The following is a 21,072-nucleotide window of genomic DNA, read 5'->3' as shown; positions in this document are numbered from 1 at the left end:
AAATCCAGTTTTAAGTTTCTGGATTACAAAGCCTCAAGATCAAACTCTACAGAGAATCCCGTCGGCGATCGAACCATGATCAGAAACTACTCGACAGATTCATACGACGGCGAGGAGCTGCTGCTGAGGCGCAGAGGTCTGCTCTGTAACGGCTCTTCGTTTTCCGGAGATTCGTTCGAGCCTTTGCCGGACAGCAGGTCTCAAAACAGTTCTCCGGTGCACAGGAGGAGTCAGGAGAAGAGGCCCGGGAGAGCCAAGAAAGCTCTGAACCGCTCCTGCTCGGTCCCAGACTCCAACAACCCTCCGGCGTTCTGTCCTCCGACGCACGCGCCCATCAGCATGATGATGGCCGACCTGTCCGAGATCACGGAGGAGGAGAGCGCTGCCACCGGCTGGAGCGGGAGACTGCTGCGGCCGAAAGCCAAGGATTCAGACCTAGAGGATGAGGAATTGTGTCTACCGCCTGAGGGTTCAACGAGTTGCACGACTGAACCCAAAGCATACAAGACGAACCAGACTGAAGTTGTAGACGATCAAAGCCCGACGGCCTCAGAAGACGGAGAAATGCATGCAGACGCTGAACTGTGCTGCTCTAACCATGTTAACAAAACTGTGTTGTGCCTGAATGAGGAATCTCAGAGTCAGGTGCGTTCGATGATACACAATATTACTTTTTTGTTCACTTTAGGCGAGACGCTACAGCTAAAAAAAACTTTTTTTTCATGCTGTTTTGCTTCCATAACATGTTTTCTTATTTCAGTCACACAATAAAACAAAAAAGGTAGCAGCTTTGATTTCTTTTTCTCAAAATTGCAAGTTTTTTATCTCACAATTCTGGCTTATTCTACGTTTATTTCTTATATTTGAATTTTTTTGCAATGCTAAATTTATTTCTCACATTTGGATTTTTTTAATTCTAAATTTAAATTCTTGCCATTTTAAATGTGTTTCTAACAATGTAATTTTGTTTCTTACAATTAGATTTTTCTTATTGCAATTCTAAATTTAGATTTTTTTGCAATGCTGAATTTATTTTGCACAATGAGGTTTTTTCAATTCTAAATTTATTTCTTACAATGTAATTTTGTTTCCTGCAGGGTCCGTGTATCGGTTTGCACCATCAAAATTAAACAGATAAAAATTGGCTTCGAACTTTAATTTTTTCGTTTTTTTCAAACACCTCAAAAACGAATAATTGTCTCTCTGTTTAATTTTCTGTTCTACAAGTTTAGGTTGTGGCATCTGTATAAGATTTTTTTAACAAACATAAAACATGACGTATTATTCTGATTTTCCATTTTTTGTGTGTTTTGCGCTCTCGGTTGGTCCGTACCATTGCCACTGTTCAAAGATATCACTATCACGATTAGTTTTAACAATTATATTATATAGACATGAAAAATGTACCGTTCACACAGTAAATAAGCTATTGGCAAAATCTTCTGGCCACTGGGAATATCCAGCCATTGGAACATAAAAACTGTTTGCTGATTATTGTACTTCTTTCTAAAAAAAAAAAAAATCCAGTAAGGGAGATATTGGTAAAAAAGAAAATGGTACCTGTAGTTAAGTCTTGTAACTAGAAATAGCCTATGCTACAACCTTTGGGACATTAATAAAACCTTCAGTATTTTTTTGAGCAAAATATGTATATACTAGTCTGTGTACGTAGAGTAAGGAGATATTGGCAAAATCTCACCCGTAGTAAGTCAGTCTAGACACCTAAAGCCTTTATGAACAGCCTTTTACGTACAGTAGATTTTATGAACATATTGCGTAGTGTACTGTACATTTATGAAGGAATACATTGGCAAAATCATACCTGTAGTAAAGCATTAAAAGTAATACAAGCTTTACAGTTTAACAATGTGCTTTTCAATGTTAAAAGTCATTTTAATTAAAATACACATATGACGTTTTAACTCAGTCAAAGGCTAATTCTCCTCCCCCGGCAGTAATGGTACGGACCAACCGTGAGAGCAAAGTTAGAATAATGAGTTATGTTTTACGTGATCAACAGTCTTATTCGGATGCTTCAACCTAAACTTGTAGAACAGAAAATTAAACAGAGAGACAAATATCTGTTTGTGAGGTATTTAAAAAAAACAAAAAACGAAAGTTTGAAGCCAGTTTTTATCTGGTTAATTTTGATGGCGCAAATTGAACAAAGAACCGTTACACGGACCCTGCAGTTCTACATTTTTTTCTCACAATATGAATGGTTTTCTTTTAATTTCTCACAATTCAATTTTTTTCCTGCAATTCTAAATTTATTCCTCCCGCTTTGAATTTTTGTTTTTCAATTCTGAGTTTATTTCTCACAATTTGATTTGTTTTCTTGCCATTCTAAATTTAATTCTGAGAATTCTAGATTTTTTTTTTCTTGCAGTGTTAAATTTATTTCTCACAATTAGATTTTTCTTCTTTCAATTCTGAGTTTCTTACAATTAAAATTTTTATTTGCAATTCTAAATTTATTTCTCACAATTAGATTTTTCTTCTTTCAATTCTGAGTTTCTTACAATTAAAATTTTTATTTGCAATTCTTAATTTATTTCTCACAATTAGATTTTTTTTCAATTCTCAATGAATTTCTTACAATTGAATTTTGTTTTCTTTTAATTCTATTTTATTTCTCACAATTTGATTTGTTTTCTTGCCATTCTAAATTTTAATTCTGAGAATTCTAGATTTTTTTTCTTGCAGTGTTCAATTTATTTCTCACAATTAGATTTTTCTTCTTTCAATTCTGAGTTTCTTACAATTAAAATTTTTATTTGCAATTCTAAATTTATTTCTCACAATTAGATTTTTTTTTCAATTCTCAATGAATTTCTTACAATTGAATTTTGTTTTCTTTTAATTCTATTTTATTTCTCACAATTTGATTTGTTTTCTTGCCATTCTAAATTTTAATTCTGAGAATTCTAGATTTTTTTTTCTTGCAGTGTTAAATTTATTTCTCACAATTAAATTTTTCTTCTTTCAATTCTGAGTTTCTTACAATTACAATTTTTATTTGCAATTCTAAATTTATTTCTCACAATTAGATTTTTCTTCTTTCAATTCTGAGTTTCTTACAATTAAAATTTTTATTTGCAATTCTAAATTTATTTCTCACAATTAGATTTTTCTTCTTTCAATTCTGAGTTTCTTACAATCAAAATTTTTATTTGCAATTCTAAATTTATTTCTCACAATTAGATTTTTTTTTCAATTCTCAATGAATTTCTTACAATTGAATTTTGTTTTCTTTTAATTCTATTTTATTTTTCACAATTTGATTTGTTTTCTTGACTTTTGTTTGTGTTTACAAATTTTGACTTGCAATTCTGGGTTTATTTCTTACAATTTAAATTAAGTTGTTGCAATTCTGAGTTTATTACTAATAATTAGGTCTAGGAATTATTTCATACAATTTGAATAGGTTGCTAATTGCTAATCATGTTAAAAACGTTATCAACATGCTAATCATGCTAGAAACGTGGTAGCAACTTGTTAATCATGTTAGAAACATGCTAGCGACTTGCTAATCATACTAGAAACATGCTATCTATCTAGCTGTCTATCTATCAAACATTAAGCTTTTAAAACTACTTTAAAACGTCAGACTATTTCAGTCTGAAAACCCTTAAACTTAAAACATTTTAAACTTTGAAATCTTTTTAAACTCCTTAAACTTTTTTTAACTGTTCAAATTTTTTAAAACTTTTAAAACTTTTTCAAACTTTCTGGTCCGGTTTTCTCAGGTCAACTTCAAAGTTTGTCTTGACAAACTTTTTTATCTAGTTTAAATGTTAAGGCAAAATATGGCGATATCTATTATTTCAGTTAATATAGCGCATGGTGTAATTTTGTATATTGTAGTGTTTTGTTTTAAACCTGGAACTAAATGAAGCATTGTGAAAATGTGGTAAAAACTGTAGTGAATTTTACAGGAGACTCATCTCATTTTAACTTGGTCCACCTAGGGGCGCCAATTATGAAGTGAGTTCTGCTTTCGCCCACTAGAAAAGCGAAATAGTGTAGTGATGGGTACTCGCGTCACAGATGACGTAATGATTCTTGGATCACATGTCACTTAATGTGTGGTAATGAGTACATCACATAAGAAAGATTGGTGGGATATCTAGCTTGTAGAACCTCTCACTGTATTATCAACACAAGGAAGACACAAGTGTAATAAAATAAATTTATTAACAAATGATAGACAAGAGTAATCAACTATTAAATGAATACAATAAATGCAAAAGGAATAAAGTGCATAAGATGCATAAAATGTGATTCAGTTGGGTGTTACTATGTCATAGCTATGTTATCTTATGGAAAGATAAACTGTTGCTACTCTGAAACAAATAAGGTGAAGAACCTTATTTTGCATCAAACAAATAAATGAGCTATTATTTGTTATCAACTGCAATCAGCTATACAATATCTAATGTAAATTAGAAAAATCATATACTGATAGTACACAACAATGCCAAGGTCTCTGGAAGAGGATTGGAAGTGATATTTACGTTCTCTGTGGTTGATTGAGCAGTCCGGTAGCGGTGAATTCTTCCACTGGTTGTGCTGGGAGCAGTCAGTGGGAAAAGGAGCAGGAATCCGTTTCGACAGCCTTGAGCATGAAGCGCTGTAGGATGCTGTCCTCCTGGAGCACCAAAGGGTCCTAAGATCTGGAACACGCAGATGTGGCCCTGGTGTAGGTGCTGAAGGCCCTTAGCTTGGAACACGCAAGCAAAGGTACCTGAAGTGAAGGTTTGCTTGCTGGAGCTCAACCTTGTTGCAAATGTCTGTTGGTCTTCTGCCTCTCTGGGCTAGAGACTCAGAACTTGTTCAATCCGCTTTGTCTCTCTCGGATGGAGACTTAGGACGTGCTGCATCTGTTGTTGCCTCGCTGGACGAAGACTCTGAACGTGGAAAATATCTCTTTCTTCACAGACAGAACGTGGTCATATCTGCTGCTGCCTCAAAGCTGGAGACTTGAAGCGTGGAGCGTCTGTTTCTGTCTCTCTGGACAGTAGGCTCAGAATGGTTGTGTCTGTTAGTGTCTCTCTCTTGTGGAGCTGGAGAATGAATGAAGGTATCTGTAGCTGCCTTCCCAGTAACGGGCTGCAGACTCAGAAAGAAGTTTGATCTGTTACTGTCCCCTAGACGTGCCGGAGACTCAGAATGGAGGTGTAGCTGTTATTGTCTCACCCTTGCAGGTCAGACTCAGTACTTTGTTAGTGCTCTGTTAGTGTCTCACCCTGCCGGGCCTCAGACTCAGAACTTTGTTGCTCTGTTAGTGTCCCTTCCTTCACAGGCCGCAGACTCAGAACTTAGTTGCTCTGTTAGTGTCTCTTCCTTCACAGGCTGCAGACTCAGAACTTTTGGTGTTCTGTTAGTGTCTCTTCCTTCACAGGCTGCAGACTCAGAACGAAGTTTGATCTGTTAACGTCTTACCCTGCCGGGCCTCAGACTCAGAACAAGGAGTGTCTTTTGGAGAGGTATCTTTATACCTTTCCGATGAGGAGGAGATTGCATTTTGGTGCTTCTCCATTTCCATGCTGTGATTGGCTGGTTCCATCAGAGCGGGGGACATGGGGTAGCCCACCCTTCTTTCTTCTTGTGGAAGTCATTTGCATAGTCCAAACACAAAGTTGAAAAAGGTGTCAATAATGTTTTACTGGTGCATTTCTCATTTTCCAAAACACAATCAGAAAACATTTGGTCATGTAATGAACACATTAAGTCCAAACATGATGGGAAACGATTGAACTGTCATGCATGCATTCATTTGTCCATTAACAGCTGAGTTTGTGTAAGATGTTGCACTACACATCGCTGTCAGTGAGAATACTTATTTCTCTGAATAAGTATAAGATGTGTGTGTTATGGTTCGCATCAGTTCAAGGTTTGAAAACATAGTTATGAATGGATTTTGATGGATCTTTGTGATCTCTCTTTGTTTCCCCCACTGCGTGCTGCGTCTGGAGATCCTAAGGAATTTTTATGGCCACCACAGGCCAAACCTTAGGAAACAGTATCAAGGTGGGTGAAGGGCAGAAACTGCGTCTTGACCAATAGGAAGTTCTGTTCTTCCTGGGTTTTTGTCCCAAAGGTCTCTTCTTGCCCTCTAAGAGGTGTCTGGCAGTTGTCCTGGCATCCTTATCTGATGGCGTTGGACAGTTTGCTTATGTTAGTCCACCAAGATCCAATCAAATGTAGCAAACCTTTGTCCACTATTGTGGCCAGGGAGGGGCCCTCGCCATAAACTGGGCCCTGGAATGCGTGGTCCACTACAAAACAAAGAAATATGTCGATGTAAAATAAGTAATGAATATTTAGTTTTGTTTTCTTTGTCTTTTTTTCAGTGGATCTCTTTGCGGGAGCTGCTTTCCTGCTCTTCTCAGCCGTTCTCCATCAATGAGCTCTGGGCTTTATGCTACACATGTCTCTCCACACTTCAGACCTACATCGACCTCCCAGGTCAGTTGTATACATCAAGATTCTTTGCCTTTATTTAGGTGTTATGTCCATAGCTTTTTAATTCTAAATTATGAATTGTTAACAACTTGTTTGAGAAAAATAACTGCTGTGTGTTACATTAGACTACCTGTGTCTGGACTCTGTGTATGTGGGCTGTGAAGGAGAAATGCTGTTTCTGAGACCTAAAAACTCGGGTATGAGAACTACAGAACACATTATTACCAACATAACAGTTTGCAATGGAGAAACAATTGTAAATGCAACAGAAAACAACTTTACAAGTAGAATGTAGAAGACATGTGGAGGTCAAAAGTGTGCACCCCCCTTTCAAAATCTGCAAAATGTTAATTATTATTTAACAAAAAATAAAAGGGGTCGTCCAAAATGCATGTTATTGTTTATTCAGTACTGACCTGAATGAGATATTTCACATAAAAGATGTTATACTTATAGTCCACAAGAGAAAACAATAGTTGAATTTATAAAAAGTTTACATCCCTTTGATTCTTAAAACTGTGTTGTTACCTGAATGTTTTTTTGTTTAGTGATAGTTGTTCATGAGTCCCTTGTTTGTCCTGAACAGTTAAACTGCCTGCTGTTCTTCAGAAAAATCTTCAGATTCCACAAATTCTTTGGTTTTCCAGCATTTTTGTGTATTTGAACCCTTTCCAACAATTACTGTATGATTTTAAGATCCATCTTTTCACACTGAGGACAACTGAGGGACTCATATGCAACTATTACAGAAGGTTCAAATGTTCATTGATGCTCCAGAGAGAAAAAAATGCATTAAGAGCCGGGGGTGAAAACTTTTGAACGGAATGGAGATGTGCACATTTTTCTTATTTTGCCTAAATATCATATTTGTTTTAGTGTTGTACTGCACTTTAGAGGCTACAGAAGATAATTACATGTTTCCCAGAGGACAAAATCAGTTAAATTTACCCCGATTCTCAAATTTGAAAAGATTTTTTCCTTCTAAAGCAACAATGACCGTTTGAACCTTCTGTAACTATTATTTTCTCGTGTGAACTATATATAAACATCTTTTATGTGGAATCTCTAACATTTTCATGCAAAATAAATAACATTTGCAAATTCTGAAAGGAGGATGTAAACTTTTGACCTTAACTGTAAATAAGTAAATGCTATTATTATAATTGTTATTATTCATTTCTGTTCCTGTTGTCTGTTTCAGCTTCCTGTGATGCATTTTTTCTGGCCCCTGAATTTCAAGAACATGGAATTGTGACAGAAAAGGTTTGTCGCTGTCTGTTGTGACACACCATCATCTATTTAAATGAAAATGGTTTACAGTGTGTTTTTGCTCATCTCTAGGCGTGTGTGTATGGGGTAGCAGCTGTACTCTGGGCTACGGCCAAGTTTAATTTGTCTCCCAATCAAAAGCTGGCCATGCCGAGAAAACTCAAGAGACTCCTGCTTGAGATGGCCAAAAGAACTCCCATCGAAAGGCCTTCTATTGAAATGGCGAAAAAGGTATTTGAGAATCATCATATGAGTCAGAATTTAGTGTCATATTTCACTCCAAAACATAGGATACAATTTTATAATTTTATATATTTTATATTAAAAAAGTCCCAGAAGTGTTTATTAAACAGTTTACATGAACACTGAACATATCAATGGCATACAAATTAGCCATCTATTTGTAAACTTTCAAACAGAAACTTAATTTTTTAATTAGTAGGCTCTCATGTCTTTCTTTCGCATTAAATCTTTATTAAAAACAGTCCTTTAAAGAACTTTTCTTCCTTGACAAGTGCATCTATTATGTTGCCTAGTTTATTTAAAACTGCACCTTTCCTTATTTTAAACATAGCCAAAAAGCCACGTGTTGACTGTGAAACACAGTAGACTTCATTTATATGCATTTATGGTACATTTCCGTGTCAATCCATGTTCATTTTTACAGCGAACAATGCATTGTAACATTAATTCAGCGCATACAGCGCAGCAAAAAATAGACTCGGTGCCGAAACGATCGCTGCACTGCTGCAAAGGCACCGCTTCTAGGACGTACTGCCGGAGAGCAACCGTGTGCAGTGTGAATGCTCTAATCCGTTAACATGGGTGCTGAAAAGAATACGTGACGCATACGCACTTCAGACGGAGCAGGTTCAACCATTTCCATCTCTTTTCCTTGCTGCTACAGTCTGTAGCGACAACAGACCGCAAAGGATGATGGCCACGCCTGGGCTGATGGGAAATGTAGTTCCCGCTACCTCCCGTTCGCTCCATTCGCCTGAGCAAACTTTTCTCAGAAGACCTATCGTTTTATCGAGTCATGCGACCACGGTAGTATCGAAAAAATTTGTTATTGCGGTATGACGGTATTTACAATACCGTTACATCCCTAATATATATATACATATATATATACACAAACACACACACACTTACATATACACTATACACAAAAGTTTGGGATCAGTAAGACTTGTAATGTTTTTTAAAGAAGTCTCTTATGCTTATTTAATCAGAAATACAAAAAGAGCAGTAATATTGCAAAATGTTATTACAATATAAAACAGGGGTGCCCAAACTTTTTCCTATGAAGGGCCAAAAATCAAACTTGACTGAGGTGCCGTGGGCCAAAAGTAAATTTTGCATCATATATCAAACTAATTTGTGAGAACATTCGTACCTGAGAAGGACAAACTGCTTCTGCAGCCACTGCAAGACGAACTCTCCAGTAGCGAAGGCTCTTCCACTTTTAGCAATTAGAGCGGAAACCTGATAACTGGCCCGTGTGGTGCTTTCTTGTGCTGTTGAAGGACGTAGCAGCGCGCTCTGTTCGAATCGAAGTTTAGCAAGCAGCTCGTTTGCCTTCTGTTTTCGCGCCTTGCCGTGAATATTCAGTGAATAAAAACTCGTCTTGCCAAACTTTTTTAAAATTTCTCTCGTCTGTGTGCCACCGCCTTGATTTCTCCATTATTGCGTTTGTTAATTTGTTGACGTTAATTGACGTGGAGTGTTGCACCTTGAATTGCGCATCCATGAAAAAAAAATCTAATTAATTTACATTTAATTTAAACCTTTAATATCAGTTTACTCTTTTGTAGTTCAACAATAAAACAAACAAAAATGTTATGTCAAACTACAAATGACGATCTGTGTCGAAGGCACCCCCCCCCCCCCCCCCCTTCTGTGTGGCGGGTCAAATCAAACATTACCAAGGACCCTAGTTTGGGCATCTCTGATATAAAATAATGTTTATTTTAAAATACTTTAAAATATAATTTATTCCTGTGATGCAAAGCTGAATCTTCATCAGCTGTTTTGTTCCAAGCTTCACTCTTAAGTGTCACATGATCGTTCAGAAATCATTCTAATATGCTGATTTATTATTAGAATTATCAATGCTGGAAACAGTTGTGCTGCCAAATATTTTGTTTGGAACCTGTGATTCTTTTTATTTTTTCAGGATTCTTTGATGAATAACAAGTTAAAAAGAACAGCATTTATTCAAAATATAAATCTTTTTTTTTAACAATGTAAATCTATGTTATCACTTTTTATTCATTTAACACATCCTTGGTGAATAAAAGTATTTATTTATTTCTTAAAAAAAAAATACAAATTTACTGACCCCAAACTTTTGAATAATAGTGTATATTATTAGAAAACCTTTCTATTTTAAATAAGTGCTGTTCTTTTTAACCTTTTATTGATCAAAGAATCCTGCATGAAAAATATCACAGGCTCCAACAAAATATTAATTATTCAGCAAATAATAATAAATCTGCATATTAAAATGATTTCTGAAGGATCATGTGAAACTGAATACTGATGCTGAAAATTCAACTTTAATTAAAGCTGCAAGCAGCGATGATAGGGCCCTCGCACCAGGGCTCACCGCCGACCGGTGGCTTTAGGAAAACAGCGAACGGTGGGCAGAATGCTTTTAATACAGTAAATATAGGAGAAATATGTCAAAGTCATTTATTTGTGCCAAACTTCCTGCTGCCATCTGGTGGCGCTATGCCTATAACTGATTATTGGCATGTAGATGTGTTCAGGCCAGCACTTTTATCAAACATATGAAGTTTGTTTCATGTTTGTTTCAGTTTGTTCAAAGTTTCATGAGTTTTCGGGTATGTTTAGGCCCTCAAAAATGCGATTCATTTTGGAGAAGAAGAATAATAATAATAAATATAGCTGCAAGCAGCGATGGCGGGCCCTCGCCACAAACGCAATCACCATCCCGGTAGCATCAGGAAAACGGTGCACCAGCAGGCACATGCATTCACAGTAACCCTCTGGACGAACCCTAACTGTCTCTCCTCCTCTCTGACTCTTTCTCTTACCACCCATCCCCCCTCCTTACACTCAGCCACTTACCACACACACACACACACACACACACACACAGAGAGTGCAGAGCAGAGTGAGATCAGATATGTTTTTTAATTTTCTTTCATTCGTGGAGTTTTGTATAATTATGAAATGAACTGTGTTTGATCAGAATGAATAGTTCTTTGTATGAAAAAAGTTTCAAAGTATTTGGATGCTGCACTTTAAAGATATAATAAATCACTGAAAAATGAAAATGGAAAATTAAATTTTAAGCACGCTATCTGCCTCAAAAACACGGGAAACAAATATTTGAATGTATTTTTTTTATTTGCCATAGCAACAGTATTTGATGCATCAGGAACGCCTTTACAGACTCTCATCGGCCGTGTTTTTACATTATTCTGATGAAGTTTGAAGAAAATCGAGTACAAATATATTGTTCGTTGTTCATTCATGTTTGTAAGTTCATTAACCAATGTTAACAAAAGAGACCCTATTTTAAATAGTTACCATGTTTTATGATCTACAGCCATTTTTAAATATTATTTTAATGATCTATAAGCATCTGTGAAATAATTATAAACAAATATATTAAAAATAAATACATATTAACTTAGTTGATGTATTTGTTTCTCATTCTAATTAAGTGAACTGAGCAGTATAGTGTCATACTTATAAGATTTTTTGTTCTATCAGTGAGAGTGTATATGTATATAAATCATATAATTTTTCCTTTAAAGATTAAAAAAAGATTTTAATGCTCTTTAAGCATCTATACAAAATAATTATGTAAAAGTACACTGACAGTACAGTACATATCAACTGATTCTATGCATTATTGTCATTCTTATACACAGAAAATGAACTAAATAGCATTAGAGGTCAAACGATTCCTTATTTTATGAGGACCTCAAGTTTTCTGACTGTGTTCCAGCGGGTGCTGTAGAGGCCCTGAACCACGCCCGGGTCCCAGCCTCTGTGGCATCCAGATGACGGCAGATTCCAACGTGTGTGCAAATTTTCAAGAGTTTTTGAGTATGTTAAGGCCCCCATAAGTGCCCGGAAGGTTGGAGAAAAAAAAAAGAATCCTTAGAAGAACAATAGGGCCTTCGCCCTTTTGGGCTCGGGCCCAATAAGAACCCTTAGAAGAGCAATAGGGCCTTCGCCCTTTTGGGCTCGGGCCCTAAAAATAAGAATCCTTAGAAGAACAATAGGGCCTTTGCCCATTCTGGGCTCGGGCCCTAAAAACATTGTATTGCATCATAATATTTCACAATATTGCATTTTTTACTGTATTTTTGATCAACTGAACACAGCCATAAATGAGCATAAGAAACTTCTTTACAAAAACATTACAAATCTTACTGATTCTAAACTTTTGAGCAGCAGTGTGTGTGTGTGTATATATATATATATATATATATATATATATATATATATATATGTATGTATGTATGTATGTATGTATGTATGTATGTATGTGTGTGTGCTCTTTTGTCTCTTGCAATGCTGTTTACCTATGCTAATGTGCTTTATGTCGGTTGTTATATTTCAGTCTTGCCGTGACTACCTCTCACGCCAGGGAACGAATGCAGAGAATGTGTGGACACAGACCATCAGCCGAGTTCACCAGGTGAAACGTCACACTTCATTCATCCGGAGGATCTGTGCAGACATGGGTCTGATGGAGTCATGTGGGGCAGAGTTTCATCAGTCCTGTCATCTTGTCTTTTCAGTTTCATGAAGTCTCTCTCTGTGTCACAGAAACATGGTCTCTGCCTGAATCTGTCCCTCCTTCTGCTGCATTAAACATGCCAGTCCAGTGATATCAGTGGCAAACAGACGCCCCTGTAGGCGCCGACCCATCCAAAGTTATTTCTGTTTTATTTGCACATCTGTTACACATTGTTTTGACTTCGGTGTCCAAATAGTCATGAATCGATTTTGTCATGAGAGTTCCCACAGGAATGTTATTGCTCAGAGGTTGATCTTCATGGCTCTGGAGACTCAGTTGTGTTTAAAGCAAGACAGCCCGGGTTAATAGGGTAAAATATAAAACTAATATTTATCACTGTAATTCCCCAGTTGATGCTTTAAGAATTGCAAACATTTTTTCTATTACAAGGCATTAAATAATAAAAAAAAAAAAACTAATTTGCATAAATTTCTAGAACAGAAATCTGAACATTCAGGTTCAAATTTCTTGATTTTGTTGACAATATTGTTAAAGGGGGTTTTGCATATCTATTTGTTTATCATTTCATAAATCAGCCAGGAAAATACATTTTTACTATGTTTTTATGAATAAAGTTTTGTAGAAAATCAGATAAATGTTATATGAACAAACCCCTCTGTAAAAACATTCCGAATATAGATAGGAATAAAAACACTAAAGTTTGGTGTAAGTTAGTTTTACTGAAGTGGAGAAAAAAAACTGCTAAACATATGTATTGTAACTAAAATACAGACGTAAAGTGCAATAATAAATTATTCAAATGATATATGAACAGACCCCTCTATAAAAACCTTCAGAATATAGATAAGAATAAAACTGTTAAGTTTGGTGTAAGTAAGTTTTACCGAAGTGGAGGAAAAACCCTGCTAAACATATATATTGTAACTAAAATACAGACATAAAATGCAATAATATATTAGTCAAATGATATATGAACAAACCCCTCAATAAAAACCTTTAGAATATAGAAAGGAATAAAACTGGTGTAAGTCTGGTGTAAGTAAGTTTTACTGAAGTGGAGAAAGAAACTCTTTAACCATATCTATTGTAACTGAAATACAGACATGTATATGTATAGACGTAAAGTGCAATAATAATTTAGTCAAATGATATATGAACAAACCCCTCTGTAAAAACATTCAGAATATTGATAGGAATAAAACAGGAAAATCTGGTGTATGTAAGTGTAAGTGGAGTCGAGATAAAGCTTGTTTTGAAAATGCTTTTAAAGATATGTTTTGTACAATAATAAAATCAAGCAAATGTTGTATGAAGAAACCCCTCAGTAAAAACATCCACAATCTAAATATGAATACAATTTTAAAGTTTGGTTTATGTAAGTCAAGCTGAAGTGGAGAAAAATCTCTTTAAACATGTATTGTAATTCAAATCTACAGACAGAAATAGGAAAAGTCCAATAATAAATCAGTTAAGCAATATATGAAAAAACCCTTCTATAAAATCCTTCAGAATTTAGATTAGAATAAAACTGCTAAATTTGGTTAATGTAAGTCATGCTGAAGTGGAAAAAAATCTCTTTAAACATGTATTGTAATTGAAATATACAGACAGAAATAGAAAAAATGCAATAATAAATCAGTTAAACGATATATGAAAAAACCCTTCTATAAAATCCTTCAGAATTTAGATTAGAATAAAACTGCTAAGTTTGGTTAATGTAAGTCATGCTGAAGTGGAAAAAAATCTCTTTAAATATGTATTGTAATTGAAATCTACAGACAGAAATAGAAAAAATGCAATAATAAATCAGTTAAACGATATATGAAAAAACCCTTCTATAAAATCCTTCAGAATTTAGATTAGAATAAAACTGCTAAGTTTGGTTTATGTAAGTCATGCTGAAGTGGAGAAAAATCTCTTTAAGCATGTATTGTAATTGAAATCTACAGAAAGAAATAGAAAAAATGCAATAATAAATCAGTTAAACGATATATGAAAAAACCCTTCTATAAAATCCTTCAGAATTTACATTGGAATAAAACTGCTAAATTTTGTATATGTAAGTCATGCTGAAGTGGAGAAAAATCTCTTTAAACATGTATTGTAATTGAAATCTACAGAAAGAAATAGAAAAAATGCAATAATAAATCAGTTAAACGATATATGAAAAAACCCTTCTATAAAATCCTTCAGAATTTACATTGGAATAAAACTGCTAAATTTGGTGTATGTAAGTTTTACTGAAGTGGAGAAACAAACTCACTAAATTTTTATTATCATTAAAATCTACAGACGGAAATAGAGAAAAGTACAGTAATAAAATCAGTGAGAAATTGTTATGTGAACAAACCCCTCTATAAAAACCTTCAGATATTGAAATTCATTTTGAGAAAATGGCCTTTATATTGTAATTGTGCAATAAAATAAACACTTAAAAGTGTTTTAAAAGTTCTAATAAAATTCTTTAGACAAAATACAAATAGAAACAAATGAAGAATAAATGCCAACTACTCTTGTCAGCGGAACAGCTGTCAGTCCAAACACTCTTCTGTAACTCTTTCCTTTCTTAATGCATAAACTTCAGTCAACTAGTTTCTCATAACAAGTACGGTTTTCATTGAAGGCATTCGATGGGAATAGAGATACAGAGGACTGGTCTTCTCCTGAGTGTGCTGAAAACCCATCTGACCCACACTTGGGAGAAGATAAGGCAGGTGCGAGTCATTCTGTCACTTTGCTTTTTTAACATTTCAGATTAAATAGATTAAATTCTCACAAAATCTGTCAAGAATATTTTCAGGTCATATTTCACCCTAATATAAAAAAATAAATAAATAATTTTGTCCATTATTTTCAGCAATTAAGCACATTTTATCGACTATATCTATCTATCTATCTATCTATCTATCTATCTATCTATCTATCTATCTATCTATCTATCTATCTATCTATCTATATATATAATTTTTTTTTCATATATAAATATATATTTTGTTTTAGTTTACATGCATTAATGCATTTGCGGTTTTACATGTATTTTTACGTTTTATTACTTTGATTTTATTTAGTTTTACTTAATTCTTTTTATATTTTTTGCACATTTTATATTTGTAAGTATTTTTAATTTTTTTAATTTTTTTGCAAATTTTTTATTTTATTTTTTATTGTATTGTATTATTTTTTCATATTTTATTTTACATTATTATTTGTTTCACATTTGTTTTTTAAGTATTATATTAATTTTTTAGATAATTTTACTTATTTTTTTTACAAATTTTATTTTTATTTTATTGTATTTTTTCATGTTATATTTTATTCGTTTTATTTTATTTTTTGTTGCACATTTATTTAGTATTTAATTTTTAATTTGAAATTATTCTTAAAAAATTAACTATTTTTATGTTTCTTTATTTTTTATTTTATTGTATGTTTTTCGTATTTTATTTTATTATTTGTTTCACATTTGTATTATTATTATTTTAATTTTATAGATTTTTTTGTTTTCACAATTTTTATATTTGTTATTTTTATTTTATTGTATTATTTTTTTCATTTAAAATTTTATTCTGGTTTTATTTTATTTTCATACTTTTCTGAAGGATTTTCAAAAACGTCCAGCTCATCCTTTAATCCTATTATTTTTGTCAAATTCACAGATTTCACAGAGCTCAAAGAGAAATAACCAAAGAACTAAATAATTATAGTTATGTAAGAGTAGGCCACATATTTTCACATACATTTTTAAATCATTTTTTTTTTCTTGTTGGAAGATACATATAGTTGTGTGTATGTATATACGTACATTTAAATGTCTATATACTCCAAAGTAAAACATCTGGCCAAATTAGCATAAAGAGTTTTTGAAGGTAAATGTGCTAATGCCATTAAAACATGTCATTTTCATCATGTAAAATATAATTTGGTATTTGAGGGTGAAATGTGATCTGCACGTCTTTCATGAGATCCACCCTGTTGTGTAATAATGTATGTTGTCTGTATATTAACGTGTTTCACGTGTGTTTGGTGTTAATCTGCAGGTTTTTTGTTTGTTTTTGTTGTTATTCTCTCAGGTTTTGTCCCGTTGGCCAGCGAGGGCCGGTTGGAGCCTGTAGCTGGTCCAGTTCCTTATAATTACCCAGAATCCTCCACCAGCATCAGACTGCCCGAGGCCTTCACCTCTCCTGCCACACACTTCAGCCCCATAATACTGACGCAGGACGCGCTCCTTCATCACCCGCAGTCTGAGCTGTAGGTCTACAAACAACAACTATTTTAGGGAATCACAGAATGCATCATTATGTTGCATTTAATTCATCAGTGTTTCAGTGATTATTGAATCAGCGCCTTTGCTAATGGCTGAACTTGTGTGTTTACCACATGCTATTTTTTTATGACATGCATGCTGTTAGTTTTTATTTTATTTATTTTTTTTTTTTAATTGTATGTTGTTTTATTTTATTGTATTATTTTTCTATTTGCATTTTATTTTTTTATTTTTTTTATTTACATTTTTACACATTTTTATGTTGTTCTTATTTAATTGAATAGTTAATGGTAACCCTGAACTGGAGCCCTTTAAAACTGAACTCAGGTTTAAGTTCTAACATATCTTTTTTATGTTTCTACTAATTTTACCTGATTGCAAATTATTCTAAAATTTACATTTTTTATTTTAAAATGATGTATTTGTATTTTTTATTTTATTAAATATATATCTTTTTTTTTACCTTGGATTTACCTTGGATGTTTTTTTTTTACAATTAATTATTTGTAATGTTAAAGTTTTATTATTTTTATACATTTTATTTTACTTTTTTTATTATTGCTTTATTTTATTATATTTACATTTTTACATGTATTTTTTGCATTTTCTTTTTTTTATTTGCATTTTTACAAATTTTCATGTATTCTTATTTAATTTAATTTAATTTAATTTTAGTATTTGTATACATTTTACATTTTTTAAGTGTTATTTTAATTTACTATTATTTTTATTTTTTGTTTTACAAATTTCACATTTTATTTTAATTTTATTTTTGTTATATTTCTTTACATCCTTTACAATTTATTCTTATTCAAATTTAATTAAAATATTTTTTAAGTATTATTTTAATTTATTTTTATTTTACCAATTTTTTTTCTTTTTTTTCTTTACAAGTTTTACATTTTATTTTTATTTTATTTTGTTGAAATAGACATTTTGCCTTGGCAACTAACTAAAATAAGTTTTACATATAATATTTATATTTTATTTCACCTTTATTTCGATTAATTAATTTGTCATATTTTATGTTACTGCTAATTTTAACTAATTACAATTTATTCTCAAATTTTTGTTCTAATTTTTTTATTTTATTTATATATTTTGTAATATATATATATTATTTTTATTTTTTTATACAAATTTTACAATTAACTATGTTTTATTTGACATATTTGACATTATTTTTATTTAATCAAATCAAATTATTCAAACTTATTAATCAAATTTAATTTGATTTTTTTTTTTTTTTTTACATTTTAAATTAACTAAAACTAACTAATTGGCTTGTTTTTAGTTTTTAATTTTTGTTTATTTTGTTGAAATAGAAATTTTGTCATGGGAACCTAGCTGAATTAAGTTTTCAATCTAATATTTATATTTTGCTTCACCTTTATTTCAACTGGCAAAAATGTTTTGATGGTTTTCGATATCGTTAACTGATCTGGAGCTATACTAAGTTCTTAGGTTTTTATTTGCATTATTCTTATTTTTCAGGATTGTCAGTGGACATTCTATTGAGGACATCTCAGATGAAAATGTTCAGCGAGAGCCAGATGAACAGGAAGAGAGCGCTGCTGAGGATGATGGGACATCAGTATCATCATCCAGTTGTAAGACTCTTGTGAATTCACCGCCTCCAGCGATTCCCCAAATAACCAATCAAGAAACAGTCAACCAGCCGAACTTCCCCACCTTGTCTTGTGCGAATGGGATTTGTAACAACTTCCTGCTGCAGCAAGACCCACAGACAGGACGCCTGACTCTACTTCCTGTCCAGATCGCTGTGCTTCAGCCAATCACAGACGCAGAATCACTAAACACAAAACCAGAGAAAGCTTCAGATGACAGTGTGAGGAATGAAAGTGTCTGTTTTACTCACAGAGACTCAGCTGTGTCTCCTGAAAGTCCAGCAGCAAATATTCGAGTTCAGTCCAGCGTTGCTCATCACTTTGTGAATCACAGTCTGTCAGATTCGTGTCTGCAGCACATCATAGAGCTGCTCAGAGAACAGTTTGCTTTGGATGGCGACCTGGAGAACGGAGTCCAAGATCTGGCTATGGGTAAAAAAAATAAATCATTTAAAAAATTTTATTAAGACTTTTTTTTTTTTTTTTTTTTTTTTTAATGTTTCTACTAATTTGACCTAATTGAATTTATTCTAACATTTCGGTTATTTATTTAAAAATGATGCATTTTTAAATGTATTTTTGCATTATTTTTAATGTACTTTTTTATGCAAATTTTGCAATGAACTATTTTTTATTTTAAAGTTGTATTATTTTTACACTTTTTATTTTACATTTTTTTATTTGTTTAGTATTGTTTTATTTTAATATATTAAAATTGTATGTATTTATTTTCACATTTTATCCTTTTTTTTAATTTTACACATTTTTCTGCTATTCTTATTTAATTGAATATAATTTTAATATTTGTTTACATTTTTAAAAAAAGTAAGTATTTTAATTTAATGTTTTTAATTTTTTGTATTACATTAATATTATTTTAATGTACTGTTATTATTTTTTATTGTTTGTTTTACAAATTTTACATTTTGATATTTAGATTTTTGCTTATTTAATCAAATGTAATTTTAATATTTTTGTACATTCTAAATTGTTTTAAGTATTATTTTAATTGACTAATTTAATTGTTTTTAATATTTATTTTTTGTTTCACATATTTTACATTTTATTCTTAAGTATTATTTTAATTAACTGTTTTGAATTATTTTTTAGCATTTTTTGTTTTACAAATTTTTGATTTTATTTTTATTTTACTTTATTATTTTACATTTTAATCTTAAGTATTATTTTAATTTAAAAATAATTTTAAATTAAATTTTAATTTTAATTTTTAATTTTAATTTATAATTATTTTAATGTTTCTTAATAAAATGTAAATTTAACGTTTTTAAATTTCTAAGTATAATTTTAATTGACTAATTTATTTTTTTGTTTTACAACTTTTGTTTTATTTTATTTCGGGTTTTTTACATATTTAAAATTTTATTCTCAAGTATTCTAATTTACTGTTTTATTTATTTAGATTTTTAATTATTTTGTTTTACAAATTTTACACTATCTTATTTTATTTTTTTATTGTTTATTTTTAAGTATTATTTTAATTGACTAATTGACTTATTTTAATATTTATTTTTTGTTTTACAAATTTTATTCTTATTTAATTTAAGTATATTTTAATATATTGCATTATAAATTATAAGTATTAACTTTATTGACTAATTGACTTGTTTTTAATATTTATTTGTACATTTAATTTTTTGTTTTATTATTTTATACATATTTTATCATACTTGTTAACATTATTGTTTCTACCTTTTTGCATTGTTTTAAATATTGGGTATGTAATTTATTATTTTTATATAGTTTACATTTCATTTTTATTTTGTTTTTATTATGTTCAGATGTTATATTTTACATTTTATTCTTATTTTATTATTATGCTTATTTATTTATTTATTTATTTATTTATTTTATTTTGGTCTAGTTTAGTTTACTCGCCCATGTCAAAAACATCCCCAGCTGAACCTTTCAATTTATGAATTTTGTCAAATTCTCAGTTTTTTTTTTTTTTTTCTTAATTAACTAAGTCCAGGGGAGCTCACTTTAAGCAAAACAATCTAATAATTGTTTATTTGCTTATTAACAAATGAATAAATAAATAAAAACACAAAATAATTGTTGTGTTCATGTAAGAGCAGGCCACATATTTGTACCTACATTTTGCATTTGTTTGAGTTGTCAGAATCAGTTCTTTGTTGTTGGAAGCATCTTAAAGAACTTCCTCATGTGTTGTTGTCTGTTTCCAGGAGAATACATCTTCTCTTTACAAAGCCTCCAGTTGGACACGTTCTGTCGAGCGATAACAGAGAAATTCAGTGATCTGAACTGGGATCAGAAGCTGCTGTGTGACCTGCATCGTCTGATCAACCAACGGTGAGCAACAGTCTGATCTAAAACACGTAAAACCCACATCTTCACCTGTTTTATTAAATAAACATATCCTTATTTAATAATTAGAAATTTCTACTGGAAAACAAAACAAACAATACGAAAATTCACACAAAAAAAAATTTGTGCTGTAGATTTATCTTGTTTTAGAGGTGTTTTTGCCGTTCAAATTCAAAACGCAAACATATTTAGCAAAAAAATAATAATAATTTAAAAAAGGAAATTAAATAAGTATAGCAGAAAAATGTGTAAAATGTAAATAAAATATTAAAATTAAATTCCATAGAAATAGAAATAACAGAAGAATTTAACATTATATTTTGTAAATTTTTAAGTATTATTTTAATTGA

General features: G+C 31.7%; 1 protein-coding gene across 1 annotated transcript in view; it reads left to right on the top strand.

The window, feature by feature from the left end:
• Positions 1-21,072, top strand: part of LOC141325795 (kinase non-catalytic C-lobe domain-containing protein 1-like) — a 107,521-nt gene that overhangs the window by 641 nt on the left and 85,808 nt on the right. Inside the window, exons 2-12 of the mRNA XM_073834525.1 lie at positions 16-645; positions 6,357-6,471; positions 6,594-6,665; positions 7,670-7,731; positions 7,810-7,968; positions 12,344-12,421; positions 15,108-15,198; positions 16,555-16,732; positions 18,243-18,610; positions 18,719-18,808; positions 20,581-20,707. Of these exons, the coding sequence (XP_073690626.1) occupies positions 16-645; positions 6,357-6,471; positions 6,594-6,665; positions 7,670-7,731; positions 7,810-7,968; positions 12,344-12,421; positions 15,108-15,198; positions 16,555-16,732; positions 18,243-18,610; positions 18,719-18,808; positions 20,581-20,707 (1,970 nt within the window). The remainder of the gene's footprint in view (positions 1-15; positions 646-6,356; positions 6,472-6,593; positions 6,666-7,669; positions 7,732-7,809; positions 7,969-12,343; positions 12,422-15,107; positions 15,199-16,554; positions 16,733-18,242; positions 18,611-18,718; positions 18,809-20,580; positions 20,708-21,072) is intronic.

This window comes from Garra rufa, chromosome 2, assembly GCF_049309525.1.
Source record: "Garra rufa chromosome 2, GarRuf1.0, whole genome shotgun sequence".
Classification (NCBI taxonomy): Eukaryota; Metazoa; Chordata; class Actinopteri; order Cypriniformes; family Cyprinidae; genus Garra; species Garra rufa.
Note: the sequence above shows the minus strand (reverse complement) of the source record. Positions and strands in the feature narration are given on the sequence as shown.